We start from the raw sequence: 16903 nt of genomic DNA, 5'->3' as shown, positions 1-16903 counted from the left end.
CCTGTAGGAGGAGGGGCAGATGAACAGCCTGGCCCAGCAGGGAATCTGCTACTCCACCCCGCCCCACACCTAAATTAAGATTAAAGGTTTAGAGAACCCCAGAGATCGGCTGCGGGGCCAACACCTGTCTCCCCGCCAGGGCAGTCCAGCTGTAAGCCTCGTGGAAGTGGATCCCGCCAGTTCCCACACCACACACACAAGTGCAACACCAACACAACCCAAAGCGCCAGCTGCTGCAAAAAGCTTTATTATTGTTTCCATTTGGTCCAGGGCTTGGGAGAGGGCTCCAGGGTGGTTACAAAGCTGCCTCTGGCTGCAGGGAGAGGCTGAGGCACGGATGTCAGCGAGGCTGCCTCAAAGGATGCTGCTGGTCTCCAGAGCTCCTAGTCGTGCTTGAGGGTGAGCCTCTCGAAGAGATACTCGCCCAGCCCAGCCTGGGGGCCGGCCAGCCTGCGGAGGTTCGTCAGGTGGTCACCCATCTTCTTGATGAGTTTCACCTCCTCATCCAGGAAGTGGTTCTCCAGGAAGTCACAGAGCTGAGCGACAGGAAAGAACACATTGCCACTTATCCATCGACAGTGTGACAGATGGGGAAACGCGCCCAATTAAATGCGGATGAAGGGGATACTTACATGGGGGTCTGTACGGGCAGAACCCAGGGCGTGCAGATCCAGAAGCGCCTGGTTCAGGCTCTTCTCCAGAACCATGGCAGCTTCCATGGCGTCCAGGGTTTTCCCCCACTCATCTTGGGACGGCTTCTGTAGAGAGGGCAGAACGTTCAGGACTAGCTACATCGCCCGCTAAAGCGTCTAAGAGCTTGCATCTATCACCTCCGGGCTCTTACAACCACCCGTCCCAGGAGACCCCGTTGCAGTGTCTTCGCGGAAAGGCGCGCCGCCTCCATTTTGCGCCGCACAAGAGTGAACACAATAGTCCAGAAGCCCACGCGGGGCCTACAGCGCTACAATCAAGGCGCTCGGCGCGCGCAAGGGCTGCTGGAACATGTAGTCCGCTGCCCGCACACTATTTACCTGGACGTCCTGGAAGAGGGCGCGGCCGCCACGCTGGTTTTGCATCTTCAAGAGACGTTCCGCGCCCTCGCGCTTCTCCTCAGCCAACTCGCGGAAGAAGTGCCCCACACCTTCCAGAGCCACATCGTCACGGTCGAAATAGAAGCCCTGCGGGAAGGGAGGCGCGAAAAATGGTTAGCGGGAAGAAAGGCCGGCCAGAAGCCCGGACTCCGCCCTCCGACTACCCTACGGGACAAAGGCGGCCAGCGCGTGCGCACTTGCGGGGAACTTAGACTGGGGGCGTCCTGGGGACCCTCACCAGAGAGAGGTAGGTGTAGGAGGCCCGCAGATGCATGTTGACCAGACGGTTGACGGCGGCCTCCACCTCGGTGGAATAATTCTGACGAATTTGGGAGCTCATGGTTGATTGAAGATCAGGAGGTAAGCCCGAAATTGGCTGTGGGCAGGTCCCGGAGGCAGCGGGTGGCCAAGAAGATGGCTCCCAAAGTTGCGACTGGAAAAGAGGTTGGAGGGTGGTCGTTGGCTGGTTGCAGGGGCGTCCCTGGGTCTGTTCCGTCCAAACACTGTTGAAGCAAGAGACAGATCCGCAGGACCGCCGGGCGCACTGCGAGAGGCTGTGGCCGAGGCGGCTTCTTTTATAGCGCGCGGGCCCTCGGAGGTGGGGCGTTCAGGGAAAGCAATCGGCCAATCCGCGGCGCTGGGAGGCGGGGCTTAGGACCCCTATTGACCAATCTGAGCTGAGAGCAATCCCAGACCCCCCGCCCAGAAGTGGGGGAAGTCACGCGCCAGTAGCGCGAGGCTGTTGTGAAATGGGGAAGCGAAGGTGGGGGTGGGTTGCGGGGTGCAAGGGTCCTGGGGCTGATTCTGGGACATCAGGGGATTGTGGGGATCTCCCTGGTAGGTGAAAGGTTAATGGGGACACTGGGAGCCCTGGAAAATTATGACTTTGGGGTCTTGGGGGTGTCTCAGGAAAGTAGGTTGGATTCTGGGGTTGTCTCTTAGTGCATGGACCTTTCTGGCGCCCTGGAAGTTTCTCAGAGGTGCGGAGACCTCCAGATGACTGGGGTTTGCTCTGGAAGATAAGGGGTCCCCGGATCATTAAGAAGTTTGGAAGGCGGTGCGGTGAGATATTTCTGCAATCTTGGGGATCTGATAGATGGATTGAAAGGGGGGACCTGGAGCCCTGTGGTTCACTCAAAGATTGGGAATTTCTGTAGCACTAGAGTTCACGATGAAGTCCTTATTTTCTGGAATCTTCCCCTGGGAGAGGGGTGGTGGTGGTGTGTCTTTAGACTCATGAAGTGATCTTCAAGATTAAAAGGACAGTTCTAGAGCCTTGGGGGTCCTCCTGTGCACCCCTCCCCCCCTCAGTAGGGGACAGGGATATCTCTGGAAGCCTCCTAAGGGCTTTTCTAAGTGCTAGGAGGTCTTTGGAGCCTTTGAAAGATTGGGCCATTTGGAATACCCTGGGGCTATTTCAGGGGCCTGTTGTTTTTCTGGAAGCTGCCACGTGTAGGGTGAAATGACACTCAAGCTTTAGGGTCTCTCCGAGGTTGCTTTTCCTGGAGACTATTGAGGGCAGCCAGAGACTTGAATTCCCTTTGGCTCTGAAGCAGTCTCTGTCTTGCCTAACACATGCTTCTCGAACGTCTCAGAGAGAAGCCGTGGGTCCTGGGGAAACAAGGTCTAGGGACCTGTGGATCGGATGGGTCTCTAACTAGTATACATTTTTTTTAAGTCTCTCAGTTGCGGGCTGGTGTCTAGAAAGCAAAGCTGGCTCAAACCAGGACCCCGCCCTCAAGAAACTCCCCATGTCCTGGGGCGGGGGGGAATGAGACAAAGACAGGAACTTGACCCTGTTTTCAGTGTCCTAAGGGGTAGCCAGCAGGTTGGGCAGGGGAGCTGAAGCCCCTGAGGCCTGCTTTGCAGGTGGTGGGGGGGACCCCAAACAGCCCAGGCAGCGGTGGGGGTGTCCTGACCTAGGGGATGCTGGACCAGGCTGTTATCTGGGGTCCTCAATGGGTGCCTGGGCCAGTGGCCAGGGAAGCAGCAGTGCTGAGTCATGCTGAACTCAGCGGGAAGGGTCTCGGGCAGAGGCGGGGTGGGGCCACTTCTGACTGACCTCATGTTCGCGGCAGACTGCAAAGTGGCTGGGACCCTGAGAACTAGGCCTGGCTGGGAACCAGGTCTGGCCCACTCTCCCAAGAGGCGAGTGTGCTTGGTCTCCGAATCTTACAGTCTTTTTAGTTGCCTTGATGTTTTTCCTGGGCTCCTGCCAGTGGTCATAGTGTCCCCTCTTTATGGCCAGTTGACTCAGTCTCCCCTCATGGCTGTCTCATCCTACAGCTTTCCCCTGACTTGGTGTCTCTGGGGAGAGTGTCTGGGGGAGGGGCAGTTGCCCCAGGCACACAGTCACAATGGGGCCTGAGTTACTCATTCACTAAATTTCATACCTCAGCCTAAAGACCTTTAGCCTCCAGCAGGCCCCACCTGCCGGGAGCGGGCTTCAGAAGTGCTCACAGGTAGAGGGAGAGGAAGTGGGGAGACAAAGATGATCTGAAGGACTGAGATCTTGAGGGTGGGGTGAGGGGTAGATCATTGGATGGGGGAAACAAAAGGCCCAGAGAGACAGAGGAAAGACCACAAGATGGGAGAAGAGACCCAGAGAGAAGGTACAACAGACCCTATGACCAAGTGATCTTTATCTCTGATATCCTTTTTCGTGTCTCATCTACGAGGCAGCTTTCCGGTGTCTTCCCCGGGGCCCCACCCAGGTCCTGGGCCAGCCCCTCCCCAGCAGCCGGTGTCCAGCCCGTCCCGTCCCCTTGGACCCCACAGCACAGGTGCGCGCCTTGTCCTCGCTCTCAGAACCCGATTCCAGCATTCCGACCAGTTAGCTTCTCCAAAGGGCTCTAGAGCCCTCTCCTGGTCCAGTAAGTCCTCCTCCCAAGGCCTCCCCACCCCCCCACCCCCTGCCCCCATTCTCCACCTCAGTAAGTGCAACTTCTTCCCATCCCATATGGCAGAAGCTTCCAAGCCCTAGTTCTCCAGAGCCTGTTGCCCTGTTCTCTTTTCCTAAAGCCCCAGGCTCCACTGCCTGGCCTGGCCTTGCCCACTGGTGTCTCCAGCACAACACCGCAGGCTTCCACACAAGTGATCTTCAATTCCCTCAGGACCCCCGGCTCCTGGAGGGCAGAGCCGAGACTAGCTCATCACCAACCCAGAGGGCATCAGGTTCCTTCAAAAAAGGTTCGTCAGCACATAGGTCTCCTAGGACAGCCAGCAAGTGGGCTCAGTGATTCAGACTCCAAAGTGTGGCCTGAAAGAGGTTTATTGCCCCCCCCCCAGACCACTCCTCCCCGTGCCCCCCCACCCCAATAATTACAAAAGTAAGAAAAATGCCCATGACCCCCAATCCCACCCCTCCCGGAAAAATGCCATAATTTATGCAGAAAAGACACAGTCCAAGGCAGCTGGTGGCCTCAACCCATCTTTTTCCAGATGGTGAGTGACGCAGTGAGCACTCCAGCCACAAAGATGGTCACTGTCTGCCATGTGGGTGTCCCAAAGTAGGAGAGGAGGCCGTCCTGTGGACAGGGACATCAGTCACTTCAGCAGCTGGGCCAAGGGGCAGCCCCTGGGCCAGCACAGGAGGAATCAGGGAGGGAGGTGGTCATAGGGCATGAGTGGGGGCAAAAACCTAAGATGAATGGATAATGGGGTCAAAGGGTCATCAAAAAACTTGAGGGACTCCACATGAAGTGGAGGCACCAGGAAGGAAAGAAGGTACTAGTGAGGTCAGAGGTCACTGAGAGGTCAGAGGTCACGGGGAGGTCAGAGATCACCAACAGGTCAGTGGATACCAGACAAATTAGAGGAGTTGATCAGACCTGTGAGGAAAGGCATGACAGACCCCATTTGATGACCCAGAGTCAGAGAGAGCAACACTAGTGGGCTTGGGAAGACCCAGGGGTCTTAGAGGAGTGGGGGAGGGGGTTAGGGGGCCTCACCCAACCACCCTGGTCCTGGATCCAGCCCAGCAGTCGCTCTCGAAGGAAGTCCAGTGTCCAGCCCATGATGGTCCTGATCAGCTCGGGCACCTTGGTACACAGGGCCTACAGGAAGTAGTGTTGGCCTTAGGGACTCAGCCTTGTCCCCACTGTCTGGGGACAGTGGCCCCAAGCCTCCTTTCTCACCTCTGCCTCCCCTCATACGCTGCTGCAGTCTACTTCCACTCCTACTCAGAATGAGCCTCATGAATTGTCAACTGGATCTTGTAATCAATTGCCCTGCTCACATACCTTCCGTGGCTCCCTAGGTAGTAAAGACCAAAAGGCCTTTCTCGGCCCACAAGGCCCTGTATGAAGGCTCTGACTTGACTGCATTCCAATTTTCCACTTCTTTTCTGTGTGTCATTTACCTTCTTCCATATCTTCGTTCCCACCAACTCTTCCCTGCCTCAGGACCTTTGCACATGCTGATTCTTCTACCTAAATAGGCTTCAACCAAGCAAATTTTTACTCCTCCCTCAAAGCTCTCATGTCAGGTCTAATGTCACTTCTCTAGAGAGAGCTTTCCTGACCTTCAAACTAGGTAGGACCAGACATACCTCCCTGCCCATGACTTTCCAACTCCCTGAACTTCCCCCTTCCCACCCTTTATGTATCCGACTGCTTCCTCCCTATTGTCCCCAGTACCTTACACAGCTCCATCACCATTTTGACCGCTCTCCCCCTCACCTCCAACATTCAAGCCCTACCAGCCGAATCTGGCAAACACATTAAGAAATCTACTCCCCACCTCCACTGCTACCAGTGGACGCCAGGTCAGTCAGTCATCAACCAGGATTACTACAGGCGCCCCCCTCACAGCTTTCCAGCTTTTACCCCATACGCTCTCCTACCCACAACAGCCCCCCCAAATTGTTGGGCTTCCGCTCCCGATATATCTTAAAGTTAAAAGGATTTCACAGTGAACAGCCATATGCCTGCAGCCGAGATTATACAATCACCATTTTGCTTGCTAGAACAATCCTTGAAATTTACAAATCAGGTCACCTCACTCTCCTGTTTCAAAACCAGCCAGTCACTCCCCTCTTGCTCACAGCAAAGTTAACATCTTTAACATCGACTGTGGGGGCCCTCACAAGACCCCTTAAAGTCTTCCCTCAACGCATCAGCCCCTTAGCCTGCCTCACGGCCTTTGCACTTGCTGTGGCCCCAGGATGCCTCCCCTGCCCTCGATCTTCTTAGATCACCAGAACTTTGGCTTTAATGTCCCTCACTCTTAGAATGTTCCAACCACTTTGCATTACATCATCCTCGTTTACTTCTTTCCGCCCCACTGGACAAGGTGAGCTCCAAGAGAGCAGGGACCTATCCTGTTCTGTTTGGCACTGCATCTCGGGTGCTGGGTAGAGGTCAGGCACACAGTAGGCCCAAGAAATGTTTGCTCCATGAATAAATGAAGGTGCAAACAACCAGCCCATAGCTCTCTCCATTCCCTCTGGTAAGTGGGCTGCCCAGGGCTTGTTGCCCTCAGAACCCCCAGGTCCTCCTAGGTCTGAGTGGAGCTTCCCTGGGCTCATGCCCTGCAGCTGCCCACCTTGAGCACCAGTTTGCTGGCAAAGTAGAAGAGGGCAACGACCCGACCCCAGTTGAAGTTGCCATCAGAAAACATGTCAGCTGCCACTCGGAAAAAGACCTCGCGGGGGGAGTCTGTGTCCACGGCTGCGATCATCCTGCAGGGAAAGAGGAAAGCGAGAGCTGGGGAGAAAAGATCAGGCAGAGTGTAGAGACCTGACATCCACCTCGTACCAAAGACAAGGAAACTGAGGCTCAAGCCCAGCTGATGTGAGAAAGAAGGGGCCAACATGGGGGAAAGGAACGAGATGGACACTTAGGAATGTGGGGGAAAATGACTGAGGGAGGGTTTCAATATTCTAAAGGAGGGAAGGGCTGAGTGTCCAGGGCGCTGAGAAGGTGGGGGGAGGGGGACTGGACCCCTGGGTCTGAGAGAATAGGAGGCTGCAGGTCTGAACTCCAGGCTCCTAGGAGAAGGGGGGCCTGAGAGCCAGGACTCCAGGGTTGAGGGAGAAGGGAACCAGTGGTTGGACTCCTGGGGCCCCCGGGGCCACACCTCTGTAACTCCATGTTACTGTCCAGTTCATCTCCGATGCGCTTGAGACACTCGCTCAGCTTCTTGGTGGATGCATCCTGGGGCGCCTGCTCGAGGGCCAGCTCAGGTGTCTCTCCCCCCATTCGCCCTGCTCGATCTTGGATGAAACTAGAGTGGGAATGGAGTTTGGGAGGTGCAAAATCAGAATGGGGCATCACTCCTCAAATCCGCTCAGCAATAATCACACCTCAAACTCACCCCTGAAGCAAAAGGGCCCCTGTCTTCATGATCTGCTCAGAGCTGGTGGGCCCTAGAGGAGAAAGGAGGGAAGAGGTGCCTGGACTGTTGGGTTCTAGGGGATCCAGAGACTAGGGTAGCTCATGATCTCTGAGGGAGGACAACACTAGGAGGTCCTGCACTTCTGGGTTCCTAGTAGATACAGTAGTTAGGGGCCCGGTCAACTGAGTCCCTGATGGAGAAAAAGGCAAGGAGCCTAGGCCTGTATCCTACGTTCTTCCGGCGGAGGCGGCTGAGAGAACGCTTCACGCATCCAGACCCCTGGCCTGAGGGGGCAGAGGAGAGACCCGCCCCTCCCACCAGGAAGTGGTGCCGGCGACAAGCCCGGGCCTGCCCCGGGGGCTTGGATTCTGGGGTCTCCAGCTTCTCGGGAGTCCGAGAGCACCAGGCAGGAAGGAATCGGGGCACAGAGGCCAGAGAGCCGGGAACCCCCGGGAAGGGAGGGGGTTGGAAGCTGGCAGCGCCCGATCCGGGAGTTTCTGCCCCGGAGTGCTTGGAGATCGCACGGCCCCAGACCGGCAGGAAGGATCGTGGGGCCAGCCGGCGAGGGGGCTCGCCCTCCTCCCGCCCGTCTGCCTCCCGCCTCACCCCCGCCTCTGGGTTGCTCCCCGGACCCGTCCATCACCGCCGCTCCCGCCGCCGCCTCTCGCCGGGTCCGCCCGGGCGGCCGCAGCACGCCCCTGGTCACGTGATCGCCCCGCTGAGCGTGCGTCCTCACGTGATCGCCCCGCAAAATGGCGGCCGCGCGCTGTCGCCCCGCAGGCCCGTCCGGTCACGTGAGCGCACCTGCCGCACCTGCGGGGGGAAATCTTCGGCCCCGATTACGTGACCGTGGAATCCGCACTTCCTTGTAGGAACCGGCCGTGGCGCTCTTCTACCGGCCACCTGTTCCAAGGCAGCTGTGAACTTTCATTCATTCCTCTGTGCAGTATTTTTGGAAGTTTCAGGTGGGATGTGAGCCCTCGCCAGAACAGAAGGAACACCGGAGGCCAAAATTATTCATCCTCTGAAGCAGGACGTTTCAGATGATTGTGAGTTGTTTTTGTGAAAACAAAAGGAATGTGAGATTCAGAAAGTGGCAAAACTAATCTATGCCGAGGGACTGGAAGGGTATGAAAGGGGAAGGACCCCAAGTCAGGCACCTGGGGGGGGACCTGAAATGAGCTTTATCTTGATCTAGGTGATGACTACTTGGGTAAACATGCTTTTGAAAAATTCACGGACCTGTACATACGAAATGTGCACTTTACCACATGGAAATTTTATCTCCTTTGAGAAAGAAGAAAAAACCCAAGATCAGAAAATAGACTGGGGTCAGATAATGAACAGTGGAGCATATAAAAGAAGGTATCTAGGTCCTAAGGGTGGGTGGGAGCCATAGCAATAAGACCATAAGAGTGCTAATACATCAGCCTACCACCACCACCAGAACACAGCCTGACAAAGTCAAGTTTACTGACCCACTGTGATGATGGAGATCACACGAGAGAGAAACCATGGAGCATCTTGACAAAGGAAATGGTAGAGTTACTATAGGACTTGCCAGAAGGACAGAACTTAGGTGACAACTGAATGATGGGCTCAAGGCAGGGTCAACATCAGGCACAGACTGTGAAGTGGAACCAGGGTCTTCTACCCCTGGAAACTACAAGGTCAATCCAGATGTGGAGTATTGGGCCCCGAAACCCTTTATGTGAAGCTCTGCACCTAGACTGGAAATCTAGGCTGCTACTTTGTTTCAAATGACTACAGGGAGAAGTGGGATCTTTCATTTTTACCGATAAAAATTTCAATACTTCATGATTTTAGGGAACAGAGTCTCTCTGAAAGACAGCATATCCTTGGAGGAAACAGTGTTTCCTATTTGAAGCTAACGTTATGTGTGCCTATTATTCCAGCCCAGTAAGTTAGCCTTCCCTTTGCCTTAACTACAGAGGGCTTTTAAAGTAGCTACAGACCGCTAAACAGTACAGCCATTGAGTAGTGGGGAGAAAACTTCGTTGTTTGTAACAAGGAAGATGCCACACTGGAACTTTGAAGCCCACCTCCAAGATGGCGCCCGATGGTTTTACTCCCGGGTTATTCATGCCCCGTTCCGTCCCCTCCCACACTGAATAGGGCCGAGCAACGTGATCAGTATGATATTGTGGAAATAACAGAGTGTGACTTCCAAAGTTAGGTCATAAAAGTTACTGCAACTTCTGTCGTGCTCTCTCTCAGATCACTCAATTTATTATTATTATTTTTTAAAGATTTTACCTGACAAGAGAGGGAACACAAGCAGGGGGAGACTCAGGCTTCCCGTGGAGCAGGGAGCCTGATAGGGGCTCAACCCCAGTACCCTGGGATCATGACCTGAGCCGTAAAAGCAGACGCTCGATGACTGAGCCACTCAGGCACCTTTGGATCACTGGCTTTGGAGGACGCCAGCCTCTGTGTTGTAAGGATGCTCAAGCATCCTTACAGAGAAACACACGTGGTGAAGCACCAAGACCTTCATTCAGCCATGTGAGTGGACCACTCTAAGCAAAACCTCCAGCTCCACTCAAGCCTTCAGATAACAACACCCCCTGATGTAGGAAAGATGTTAGGGTGGGGCAACAAAGAATTCTTGAGATGCAAAAAAAAAAAAAAAAAAGATTTTATTAAAGCACAGTGGGGCTTAGTGGGTTAAGGCCTCTGCCTTCAGCTCAGGTCATGATCCCAGGGTCCTGGGATTGAGCCCTGCATTGGGCTCTCTGCTCAGCAGGGAGCCTGCTTCCTCCTCTCTCTGTGCCTGCCTCTCTGCCTACTTGTGATCTCTGTCAAATAAATAAATAAATAAACAAAATCTTTTTAAAAATAAATAAATAAAAGCACAGGGACAGGACCCAGTGGACAGAAGAGCTGCACGAGAGTCAGGAGGAGTGGCCTACAAGTTGGGAGGGGACGGTAAGGAAAAAGGGAGGTTTCAAAAGAACTTTCATATGCTAAAGAGGACCTACAAGATACCAAGATACCAGAGGCCTTGACATTGTCAAGTTGAGGTTGTGTTTCACTCTAGCAAGGCATTAACGTTAAGATAGTTGGGAGAGTCCTCCATCTCTCCGCATCTGGGAAATACAAATTAACATCACAGTGAGAGACCACCTCACAGCAGTCAGAATGGTTAAAATTAAGATGTTGGGGAGGATGTGGAGAAAGGGGAGCCCTCCTACACTACTGGTGGGAATGCAAGCTGGTGCAGCCACTCTGGAAAACAGCATGGAGTTTCCTCAAAAAGCTGAAAATAGAGCTACCCTACAACCCAGCAATCACATTACTCAGTATTTACCCTAAAGATACAAATACAGTGATCCGAAGGGACACGTGCACCCGAATGTTCATAGCAGCAGTGTCCACAATAGCCAAACTATGGAAAGAACCTAGATGTCCATCAACAGATGAATGGATAAAGAGGATGTGGTGTATATATATACAATGGAATACTATGCAGCCATCAAAAGAAATGAAATCTTGCCATTTGCAACAACGTGGATGGAACTAGAGGGTATTGTGCTGAGCGAAATAAGTCAATCACAGAAAGACAATTATATAATCTCTCTGATAGGAGGAATTTGAGAGGCAGGCGCGTGGCTGTGGGGGTAAGGAAGGAAAAAATGAAACAAGATGGGATCAGGAGACTTAAAAAAAAAAAAAAGATGGGATCAGGAGAAAGACAAACCATAAGAGACTCTTAATCTCACAAAACAAACTGAAGGTTGCTGGGGGGGAGGGGGGAGGGAGAGGGTGGTGGGGTTATGGACACTGGGGAGGGTATGTGCTTTGGTGAGTGCTGTGAAATGCGTAAGCCTGATGATTTGCAAACCTGTACCCCTGGGGCAAATAACACATTATATGTTAATTTAAAAAAAAGAAGAAAGACAGTTGGGAGATTCCTGGAGGAGTGTCACCCAGGGCCCACCCAGGAGCAGGATGGGATCGCATGGTGCAAACTTCTGCTTTGTCTTTAGCCAGCCTTCTATTCCCTTATCATTTCCCCCCTGAAAATCCCCCCCCCCGAAAATTTTGATCCTTCAATCTTTAAGGTAGTTGAAGGTGGAAGGTCTCATCTTCTGTAATTTCTTCCTGCTGAACAGGGGCCTAGAGAAGTCCCTCCCTATGGGTCAATACTGGTCAGCTGGGGAATGTATAGGGGAGCTGTGAAAGGCAGAGGCAGCTGAGTCCAGGGAAAACTGCTCAAGGGATCTTCCCAAGTGGAAAGGCTCATCTGTTGACTTGAAGTTATGGCAGCAAAGCAGTCCACACCCAGTGGGAAGACATGGGAGAAAACGGCAAAACGTGGTTAGTGAAACAAAGAGAAAAAGATGCTCAAATAAGGGGCGCCTGGGTGGCTCAGTGGGTTAAAGCCTCTGCCTTCGGCTCGGGTCATGGTCCCAGGGTCCTGGGATTGAGCCCCGCATCAGGATCTCTGCTCAGTAGGGGGACTGCTTCCCCCCACCCCCCTGCCTGCCTCTCTGCCTACTTGTAATCTCTGTCAAATAAATAAAAATCTTTAAAAAATAAAAAAAAGATGCTCAAATGAGAGTTCTTTTGTAGTTGACAAAAATTCTTTCCAGTCCAGGAATTTAATCAATCATTAAAGGAAAGGGAGGGATTATTTAAAGTGCCAATTTTAGTATTTACATCAGGGAGAAACCCGGAAGTATTTTGTGGTAATCTGAACTGAATACACAGCCTTCTTTTTTTTTTTTTTTAAGATTTTATTTACTTGACAGGCAGAGATCACAAGTAGGCAGAGAGGCAGGCAGAGAGAGACGAGGAATCGGCTTGATCCCAGGACTCCGGCATCACAACCTGAGCCGAAGGCAGAGGCTTTAACCCACTGAGCCACCCAGGCGTCCCCACAGCATTCTATTTTTAGGCTAGCCCAAGTTTCACCTTGTGTAACAGTTGAAACATCTAGTACCATTCTATTTTGCAAAACTAGCTTTACGCATTTGTGTCATTTCAGCATTTAGTAGACAAATGCTATCTTGGGGATCATTCAGGGCCTTTCCTGTGTAGCTTCCATGAACCAAACAACATCTTCAGGTCTCAAAGAGGGAACAAAGATGGCTACTCGGCGGTTATACTCACGTGATACAAACCGTGTCCACCATTGTTTTGTATTTGCAAGGTTGGCTGGGTTGGTGATGGTTTTAATAATGCGTCTGTGCATCCAGGCAAAACCCAGAGTACAGTGGCCTGTCTAGCTTGGGGAAAGCTATAGACACAAGTTAGGGCCGCAGAGCCACTGGGTCCTGTTAGAAGACAGTCCTGTAGTTCTGGGTGTCTGTAACTACAGTCAAGGTATCTAGGGCTGTTGAGTTATGGAGAGCCATCTTTTGAATGTATAATAAAAGGCAGTCCGCTGTTACTTTGTACGGATGAAGGGAGTCCAAATATAGGGACAGTTTTTCTTTGCAAAGTTCCTGTCACCTCTAAGGCCTTTTTACCCACATCAGTGGCCTGGTGTAAAACCCTGTATTCCTTTCCATTGGTTCCTAAGGTCGTATCCTTTGATGGCCTTTGCAGTGAATTACAGCTATCTCCTTAGGTAGGTGTGTACAGCGTTAAGAAGAGTTAATAATTTCCAGCCCCTATTTGACTGGGGAGTTACAGCTTGATAATAATCCCCCTTTCTTTCAAACTGCTCCATGGACATGTAGAACTAGGAAAGCACATTTGGAGTCAGTATCAATATTAATTTTTAAGGCTTTGGCAACTGCAAAGCATCACACATACCCAAAAACCATAAAGTGAGCACCACACATACGCAGCTTTTCTTAGTCTCTTTTCCATAAAACTACTGACATCAGTAAACCAATGGTCATCTGTCTTTTCAATGTGGGCATCTTTAAAACCCGACTGACTAGCATCATCAAGATCAATAATGTCTTAACAGTTATGCTCTACAGAAGGACGATGGTCAGGTCCAAGCATGGGCAGCTGGGTTTAAAGTCTGACAGGTCAAGGGTTATTTCAGGGGGATCTATGTAAAGCATAAGTCTGCCTCTATCATCCCTTGGTGGCCTTTGGTTTCAAAGACACTCTGGGCCTGATGTGAAGTCATTACAGTCAGGGACTGTCCCATAGTGAGCTCTGAGGCTCTTTTTTTACTAGAGGGCTGTTGTATGTACTTGGCTAACACCTTTGTTTGCAACTGTACATCAAGAGAGGTGGCTTCTAGGGGCGCCTGGGTGGCTCAGTGGGTTAAAGCCTCTGCCTTCGGCTCAGGTCATGATCCCAGGGTCCTGGGATCGAGCCCCACATCGGGCTCTCTGCTCGGCAGGGAGCCTGCTTCCCCCTCTCTCTGCCTGCCTCTGCCTACTTGTGATCTCTCTCTGCCTACTTGTGATCTCTCTCTCTCTGTCAAATGAATAAATAAAATCTTAATTAAAAAAAAAAAAAAAAAAAGAGAGGTGGCTTCTAGGATAAATATGACTGTGAGGGATGAAACAATTAAGACGACCTCTTTGGGGTAAAGTGTTAATATCCTAATTACAAGGAATCACTGGCAAGTGGGAGAAGACTGACCAAGAGATAAGGGCATTCCCAAGTACATTATGCAATCCGATCATAAAGAAAGTGGGGTCATCCGTTATCTCCAGTAAGTCCACAGTAAACCCCATGGAGTGGGGCATGCTCTGGCTTTTAGGAAAGGATTTTTGTCATCCCAGCCATGTGGAATTGGTCAAAGTGATAGCTGAGTTGTACAAAGGTTGGGGAATCTATCCCATTTTCCAGTTGTTTAAGTAATCCTGTGCCCATGAGGGCCTGTTATTATCCCCACAAAAGAAAAAGCAGGAAGACTGTCTATTGTGCTTTTCTCTGAAGTTTCCCTCAAGCTGTCTAGCTTAGGCAAGCAACAAACATTTGAAGACGGTCAAGGTCTAGAATTTAACATCCGCAAAGTGGGTTATTTAAACATAATTCTTTTCTCTAAAATAACCCTCGTTTCCAGAGATAGCCAAATAAGGACTAATTTTTTTGCAAAACAAGTCCAATTTTAACAAACTTGGCCTAATTATTTACATACACTCAGCAGGAACAGTGAGTGATCATATAGATCTTTTAGCATCTGCTTTGCTGGAACTTTTTAAAAAATATTTTATTTATTTATTTGACAGAGAGAGATCACAAGTAGGCAGAGAGGCAGGCAGAGAGAGAGGGGAAAGCAGGCTCTCCGCCAACAGAGAGCCCGATGCGGGGCTCTATCCTAGGACCCTGAGATCATGACCTGAGCAGAAGGCAGAGGCTTAACCCACTGAGCCATCCAGGGGCCCCTGCTGGAATTTTTTGTAAGGAATCTCTAGGTTGAACTTTTAGTAGCCTCTCCAGGCCCAGAAGCCAACCCAAGCACTTACCACCAGGCAAGTTGGCAGTATCTGTAGATTTGGATGAATTCCTCTTCACAAGGTCCCCAAGGTGTCCTGAGGGTCCTGCATCTGCCAGGAAGTGACATTCGGGCTGCTTGGAACTCTGTAAGCAAGGTACCAGGCCAATGTTTCCAAGGGGCTTTACGGCTCCACCTTTCACAAAGTCAACCTTAGTTCCTTGAAGCTGTCTGGTCCTATCGGAGTCTATGGATGTCCTTCTCAAATACGACATTCCAGCCAAAGTCTTGGTAAAATAACCAGTGTTTCCAATAGCGTCCTCTTACAAGGAGAACAGATTCTTACGGAATGTATGCAAATGCCTATGACTGCCATGAAGAATGAATACTTACTGAGACCTTTTGAATCTTGGAGGGTACAGGTAGAGATCTGTTCACAAATGAATACTTTATCACGTTTTTAAGAGTCACAGCTATCTTAAGAAAAAGAATTCTTAATCTGGAAGAGTGAACATTAGAAAACCAGCAATGCTTCGGACAAGAACCACAGAATTATAATAATCTTTTTAGTTCATTTAGGCCCATGTTACTGATTCTTGTTCAGTTTGAATGCAGCTTTTAGTTAGTTCTGGAAATTCTTACTCATTTCAGTTCTGATCTTAAAGATACTGAATGCCTGTATTGTCCTGAAAGTCTTTTGTATGACCCTCCTTGAAGATGAAACTCATTTTGCAAGATAGTAAGAACAATTACAAATGACACAAAAACAAAAACAAAGCAAAACAAAACAAAACAACAACAAACCAAAAATGGACAGTGTTAATGATTCTGATACGAGAGTTCACTATGATACAACTGACAAGGAAACTCAAGTTATTCTGACGCTTAACACTTCAATAACCAGAACCAGAAGGTAACATACCACACAAGTAAGCCTCATCAGTCAACAAGACTTTGTTCATGATTTAAATCTTGGGGAAGTTTGCTAAAACCTTAGAAACTTTGTGGGGCACCAGGGAGGCTCAGTCGGTTGAGTGTCTGCCTCGGCTTGGGGCGTGGGGATCGGCCCTGCCTGGTGGAGAGCCTATCTCTCTGCCCCTCTCCCTCACCCTCGCGCTCTTTCTCTCTGCCTGAAATAAATAAAATCTTTAAACAAAAACCTCAAAAACTTTTAAAGCACATGCCTAAACGGGATTCAGGATGTTAAAGATCTGATAAAGGCGAACATAGAAACTGTGTTTTTCTGGGCGGGCAAAAAGGAAACAACTATTTACATTTTCTTAATCAAGAGCAGACCAACAATTGGAGAAAAACTGTTTGAATCCAGAGAAAGCAGACTTTTCAGTGTTATACCAGTGTACTTTTAAAATCCATTCATTTCAATCTTAGTCTCTCTGTCCTGACCAAACCTAGAATTCTATTCTGAAGTGTTCCCTTCCTAAATGTCCTACAACTTTCCTTTGCAATCAGATTTTGTCCCAAGTCATCTCTTTCCAAACAACCCGTCTTTTAGGACAAAAGCACCTTCTTTTACCATCAACAAAAATGCATTCCCATTCCTTGTATCTTTCTTACACATCTTCTACTTTTCTAGAGTTGTTTCCCTTATTTCCATCAGTCTTAATCACACTTAGCAGAATTTTGCACTCTTACAAACACGGTAGTCCCCAATGATGATCAAGTAGTAACCAGCTGTGACCTGTTGAAACAGAGTTCTTTGGATGGCAAAATTAAGCACAAAACGTGTTTACCAACAGATTCAAACATCCTTAGTTTCTTTGCCGTAAGAAGTCAAAAGCACAAAACCTATGTCCAGGTATCAATGATTTAGCACTTTATCCGATTTGGAAAAGACTCAGATGTCCCAAGAATTTCATCCCATTTATTATCCAAGCAAAACTTTCAAGTTTCAGGATACCAAAGCCTTTGAAAGATATTGTAGTAATTACCCGTGAAAACTACGATGAGACAGACAATTCACCATCATTTCAAGTCATCTTTTTACTAACAACTGGCAACAGAGATAACACGAGTTTCTTTGACCTTCAGTAAACCTTGATAGAGTAAGAGTTTCACGTTTACTGCTGGTAACTTGAGACAT

General features: G+C 50.2%; 2 protein-coding genes across 3 annotated transcripts; both read right to left on the bottom strand.

Moving 5' to 3' along the window:
• Positions 1–231: 231 nt before the first annotated feature.
• On the bottom strand, positions 232–1679 carry FTL (ferritin light chain). The gene is made up of 4 exons (XM_080829481.1): positions 1330–1679; positions 1032–1178; positions 633–758; positions 232–536 (listed from the first exon to the last, which is right to left on the bottom strand). The coding sequence occupies exons 1-4, from the start codon at positions 1429–1431 to the stop codon at positions 384–386; spliced, it is 528 nt and encodes a 175-aa protein (XP_080685607.1). The 5' UTR covers positions 1432–1679; the 3' UTR covers positions 232–383.
• A 2666-nt stretch (positions 1680–4345) lies between these two features.
• On the bottom strand, positions 4346–8129 carry BAX (BCL2 associated X, apoptosis regulator). 2 transcript variants are annotated; one of them, XM_080829479.1, is made up of 6 exons: positions 8034–8129; positions 7407–7458; positions 7170–7316; positions 6636–6771; positions 5042–5146; positions 4346–4618 (listed from the first exon to the last, which is right to left on the bottom strand). In XM_080829479.1, exons 1-6 carry the CDS (start codon positions 8065–8067, stop codon positions 4514–4516), a joined length of 579 nt encoding a protein of 192 aa, XP_080685605.1. In that variant the 5' UTR covers positions 8068–8129; the 3' UTR covers positions 4346–4513. The 2 variants fall into 2 exon arrangements, with proteins under 2 accessions (XP_080685605.1, XP_080685606.1); XM_080829480.1 differs by lacking the exon at positions 7407–7458 and having other exon boundaries at positions 8034–8125.
• Between the last annotated feature and the right edge of the window lie 8774 nt (positions 8130–16903).

Source organism: Martes martes (genome assembly GCF_963455335.1).
Source record: "Martes martes genome assembly, chromosome: 17".
Lineage (NCBI taxonomy): Eukaryota > Metazoa > Chordata > Mammalia > Carnivora > Mustelidae > Martes > Martes martes.
The sequence above is the reverse complement of the archived record's forward strand: the minus strand, read 5'-3'. Positions and strand labels throughout refer to the sequence as shown.